This window comes from Lepisosteus oculatus, unplaced genomic scaffold (genome assembly GCF_040954835.1).
Source record: "Lepisosteus oculatus isolate fLepOcu1 unplaced genomic scaffold, fLepOcu1.hap2 HAP2_SCAFFOLD_42, whole genome shotgun sequence".
NCBI lineage: Eukaryota > Metazoa > Chordata > Actinopteri > Semionotiformes > Lepisosteidae > Lepisosteus > Lepisosteus oculatus.
The window spans coordinates 1,138,883-1,144,445 of record NW_027167956.1 but is presented as its reverse complement, the minus strand read 5'-3'; the positions used below and the strand labels follow the sequence as shown (position 1 = coordinate 1,144,445).

General features: G+C 43.3%; 1 protein-coding gene across 1 annotated transcript; it reads right to left on the bottom strand.

Annotated features, from left to right (window-relative positions):
* Positions 1–2,961: 2,961 nt before the first annotated feature.
* On the bottom strand, positions 2,962–5,241 carry LOC138229259 (zinc finger C2HC domain-containing protein 1C-like). Its single transcript, XM_069186411.1, has 2 exons — positions 3,693–5,241; positions 2,962–3,288 (listed from the first exon to the last, which is right to left on the bottom strand). The coding sequence occupies exons 1-2, from the start codon at positions 5,184–5,186 to the stop codon at positions 3,232–3,234; spliced, it is 1,551 nt and encodes a 516-aa protein (XP_069042512.1). The 5' UTR covers positions 5,187–5,241; the 3' UTR covers positions 2,962–3,231.
* Positions 5,242–5,563: the final 322 nt, after the last annotated feature.

Below are 5,563 nucleotides of genomic sequence, written 5' to 3'. Positions count from 1 at the left end.
ACCGCAAAATAATGCGGTATCGCCCGCTTGTTTTGAATGGCTGCATCTGTATATCCCTGCTAGTGATGATGACCATGGTCACCTCACCCTCGCAATACACCGGCTGAAAGAACTTAAGAACAGGGTAAATCAAGAACAGGGCATTGGCAATGAGTTCCCCTTCTTTTCATGGTTAAAATCATTTTTTGGGTCTTGGGGACTGTTTTTCTTAAAGCTATTCATGCCTGTTGTAGTGTTTTTGCTGTTGTGCTGTTGTCTGACTAGGGTGACCCCTATGAGGACTCTGTGGTTTGAACACATTTAAGGATAAAAAGGAGGGAATGTAATGAAAAGTTACTGAGAAAAAGTGTTTTATTCTATGTTGTTTACGGACAGAGCTGTGCTGCAGAAGCAGCTGGATACTTAGAACAAAGTGTGATAGCACCCAACTTGTCAAGGGCACAGGATGTTTTAATACTGTTTATCTCGGCTGCTTGAAGAAGGGAGTGTGAGAAACCATTTGAATAACTGCTCTTCTTTGCTTAAAACAAAAAACTATAAGGAATGGAAAATGACTGCTTTGCCTGTCCTTGAAGTGTTGCATCAGCTTAAAAAAGATATAAAACAAGGGGTCTCCCTGCTTGCTTTTGAATCAGCTTTCACTTCTCTGCGCAGACAGGTGATGGCTTTTTCCCATATTGCAAAATGAATAAAGACCTTACTGAGTGAATGAGAATACCTCTCCTGGCTAAATCCCTTACAACTTGTTCGAAATGCAGTACGGCCAAATTTCATATCAACCCACAGATGCATTGCATAAACACTAGAATTCTGGTTGTACTTAAATTGACCTTATACGTTTTGGATTATGTTTAACCTTCTTCAATTTCTTCAGCCATATTTTGAGATGATTACGTTTACAGAAGCAAATATTATTCAGTGCTTTTTCTTCACTCCTTTAATCAAACCCACATTTCTTTAAGGAGGGCCATTGTGAAACTCCCCAAAGTGAGCTGAATTAATCTTTTATTCTTCACACCTGCGAAGTCATTCCTTCATTGTGTAATATAAAGGCCTTTCATTATTCACGTATACTACAACATCTGAAAATAATGGGTCTTGAAATAGTTGAATGAAAGAAAATCCTGAATAACTCCTCCAAATGCGTGTTACACTCTCATCAGGTACACACACTTTGAATGTGATGAACTATAAAAAGTTATTTTAACCATACCCAATGGAGCTCGGGAGTGCGATTGCATACACAATCATGTTTTCAGTGTTTGGACATCAGCCGTACATCAGAACAATCATTTCACTAACACAGCTCCATGTTGAGTGACTTCCCTCCAAAAACACAAAGTCACTTTCCCTAAGCAATTATTGCATGGACTTAGATTATCTGCCTTCTGCATCAAGCCCTGTATGATATACTGTACAAAGCCAAGCTTTGGGATAGTGCTTTGTTTGGATCCTTGTCTTGATCCTTTTGGATCCCAGGCTGCTCATTTGCAAATGAGTTTTGACATTAATTATAGTGACTATAGCAATGAGGTGGCACTGTGGTTCACAGAGCTGGGGTCCTGGGTTCAATTCCTGGGGTGCAGTCTGGATGGAATTGTATGTTCTCCCTTCATTTGTGTGGATTTCTTCCAGGTGCTCCAGTTTCTTCCCACAGTCCAAAGACATACAGTACTAGTAGGTTAAGGTGGAACTACAGTCCCAATTTTGCAGACACAAAAGTATTTAATTTCAGTCACAAAATAAAATCATTGACATTATAGAAAAACTTTACAAACTCAAAATTGAGCACAAAATCATGAATTTTGTGAAAGTACTGTAAGTTACGCCATGTTGTAACAAATTCGCATTCAAGTTCCACACAAATTGCGATGTGATGCAGCCCTTCCTGCTCACTAATCACTGTAATGACTAATGCAATGTGATGTAGGAGAGAAAAGGTATAGGTTATGCAGCAAACATTTCACTGCAAAAAACGTTCCATTCCAAGGTTCTTTATGCAGAGTTAACAATGTAATATTATTTATTGGCAAAAACGTTAAAAAGTTGAGAGCAATATTTCCATTGGATTAAACGAGATGTATTCACAAGCCTGCTCCTTTACAATGTCACAGGGCCACATCAGATTACAGGAAGTTTTGCTGCCTCGTTCTGAATCGCAGAACATGATAATTCTTTAACCTTGAAATGTAGTCTATTTTGTGATGTAAATTGGAGGTTGTACAAGTTATTGTGTGTTCCCCTTTAGATGGCTTCTGGGAAAACTGGCCTCAACACTGTATTGGATAAGGCACTTAGAAAACAGATTCATGCGTGGACCACAGCAATGTCCCTTTACTGAGAGCCAGCAATCAACGGATGTGTCTGATCGTGAATGGTTTTCCCTGTTGTTTGTTGTATTACTCGGTGTTGCATTTTAAGCTGTGCATGAGGCAGGACCCGGAGGCTGCTGCTTCTGCTGGGATTGAGGAAGAGCTGAGCGCCATGTAAGGCAAAGACACTGCGTTCCACTTTATCAGGTGCCTGGAGTGTAAGAGCTGCAGATAATATTGAGTCACATTAATCCCAACATATTTCAAATATTATGAAAATTAAATAAATTAAATCAAATAACTTTCATTAAAAAAATCAATCACACTTTACCTTGCTTTTTCAGTTGTTTTAAAGGAAAATTGATGCAGAGAATGTGTGAATACTACTTTTTGATGGTTCCAAGGCCAATGTGACCTGTTCTATTGCCTGCTAATTGTACGTTCCAGGTTGAACAATTATTTTTAGGAGGTCAAGGTGTATGAATGATAAGAACAGCTTGAAATTTATTTTCACGGTCGACACACATTTTCGCAAGGGAAAAAAACTGAAATAACCACAGTTACGCAAACACCAGTCCACCAAAAAAAAATCATTTTATTAAAACAAGGTAACATTTTTTTTATCATCATACGGATGAACTGTGCTAAATATATTTCTAAAAAGAAAAAGCAGGACGTGAGTCGTGAGCCAAGATCATGACTCTTTTACTCTTCTTCACATCAGTTTTCATCTGCGAGGAGGAGGAGGAGGGCGGCTCCTGATGTGCTGACACTTGGGGATGTGCCTCTGTGCCGGCCTGGGGGCAAAGCGCCGGCCGCAGTGAGGGCAGGGCACGTAGTCGGGGTTTGGATTCGCGGGGGGCTGGGGCAGGTTCACAACCTTCCCTCCTTGCGTGATCACCTGCTGCACCTCCCTGGCCTATTTGATGCTCCGAATGAAATCCTCGTGCTTCTGCCTCCAGTTGTTCTTTCTCAGCTGGGAACAGGAAATGAAACCAATGAAACAGCTTCCAGAAAAAGTCCAGACTAGCACTGCGTACACAGTCTGGTCGCAAACCATTCACAAGGCAAGAAAATATCAATACAGTAATAACGTAGCTTTCTGGGCCTACCTTTCATGTCATTGGGTAGAGAGTACAATTTAGTTATGGTTTTGTTTCCCGTGAGTGCTATTTGCTTGATATCTCATGTAGATTTTTACAACAGAATTCAGAAGTCACTAAGACCCATTTATTCTGTCTGGCAAATGTGCCTTTGCGGCAGTTTTTCAGAAAAGTACTTCATAAAACACTTATTTATTGTTTACATTGATTTATAAGCTGAGTCTGACTCTAGGAGAAAACAAGGGAAGCTTGGAAAGAGTTTAAGGATAGCCCTTACCACGATTGGCGGTCTAACCTTCTTCTTATGGATGTATGTCTCCAGTTCTGTTCCCTTGGCCCTGTGCTTGAAAGAGTCAAAAACCTTCCTCTTTGAATTCTGAAGCTTCTTGCAGATCTTGCTGTGTTTCTCCAACCTCTCTACAGCAAACTTCCTGTGACACAGTTCACAGGGCACCAGCTGAGGGTTTCCACTCTGGCTATTCTCATATGGAAATTGCTCAGCGGTAGGGCACATCAGACTTGTAGGGGACAAATATCTGTTTTCCACTGACAGAGTTTGTTCATCCAGACATGCGGTGTTATTTCTGAAGTGGGCCTGCGCGGCCTGTGCCGCTGACACGTCACTTTCAGGGAGCCTTGCTTTCTTGAGGTACTTTCTCCTTCCACAGGGGACGTCTTCTAGCCCACGGCTGCAAGGGCTCACTTGACGTCTCTCCTGATGGGAAAGCGCAGAGGGAAAGTGCGATTCTGCGCATCCGCCGTCTTCCATTGGAGAACCATAATCAAGGTTGTCTCCTTTGAAAGGAAGGGCTTTCCTTGGAGTGAAGGCTTTTTGCTTCTCCATTCTGCAGGTCAGAAGAGGCACGGCCTTAGAGCGGTGGTTGGCCCACGGTCCTCTGGGGCGAAGCTCGCTCTGCCTCGCCTGGAGTGTCTTCCTTCGGGTCAGGAGTCCTCTATTTTCCCTTCCGGCCACCTCTCTGGAGTCTTCCATCTCTCTCTGAACCATCCTCAGCTCCTCCTGAGCTCTAAAGAGCTTCGCCTGCATCATGGCCTCCTTCTGGCGAATCTCGTCCTTCATCATGGCCTCCTTCCGGCGCATCACATCCTGCAGACTGGCCTCCCTCCGGCGATGCTCCTCCTTCAGCGCGGCCTCTGCCTCGGCCACTTTTCGTAGCTCCTCTTGCAACTGAAAGTGCTCCTTCCCATTGGCATGAGAAGGGCATTGCCCTGGAGGGGTCGCCACCATGGGGAGGACAGTCCTGTCCTTAGGTTTGTGTACTCTTGAGTCCCTCCTGCCCGGCCTCTCGCAGGGCCTCTCATGACCATCCTGAGGCGGGGTGGGGGCAAACAAGGAATCACTCTGTGCTTCCGGGCGGTCCACAGCCCGAGCCTCACCAGGGCCGGAGACTTTCCTGTTACCCATAGGCTTCAGGGGGTAAGACCGATCATACCCCACAATGTTCTTCTCGGGGCCCTGTTGGGCTTGGAAGCGATAGCTGTTCCCCGTCTTCTTCTCCGCAGCGTATTTGACATATTGGAAAGATTTTCTCATCTTCTGTAGAGCCGCCTCCTGCCGTCGATTGTATATGGCGATCATTTTTTTCTCCTTTTCCTGCATCAGTTTCTCTTGGAAGGTGTCCTTCAGAAGCTGTATCTTGGGAGGCGGGCAGTACGTGGAGATCAGATCCTGTCGCCTTAAGGGCGCGGGTCGATTCGAGTCTGTGTCCTTCGGGGAGGGGGACAGAGCACCAGGCTTAGGACTGGGCTCCATTGGCAAATGAGATATGAGCTTTGTTTCCCAGGTATCTGGAAAAGGCAAAAATGGCAAATAAATGATATCCTGCACAGTCTAGTATGGTCTAATAGAAAAGAATAAAAAAAACAATTCAGGAAATACACAACTTTTTAATATTAAACCTAATGGTGTTGAATGCTGCATGCTGACTCAGTAGGAGACAGATCCTAAACATAAACATTATAAAAAACATTTGTTTCCCAAATAACATTCTCAATGTTCAGAATGCTTAAAGTCATGAGCTTTTTTAAAAATGTTTAACTGAAACCTGGAAATGTACTATTTCATTTCAAAGCTTGTATTATATCTATGATATAAATGTTTTTTATATAAAATTAACCCATTATGCAACA

Excerpts from the sequence above, each read along its gene's own strand:
- LOC138229259 (XM_069186411.1), bottom strand. The coding sequence starts at position 5,186 with ATGGAGCCCAGTCCTAAGCCTGGTGCTCTGTCCCCCTCCCCGAAGGAC. Across the intron at positions 3,289-3,692 it reads AGGTTAGACCGCCAATCGTG|CTGAGAAAGAACAACTGGAG; the intron begins GTAAGGGCTATC and ends TCCTGTTCCCAG.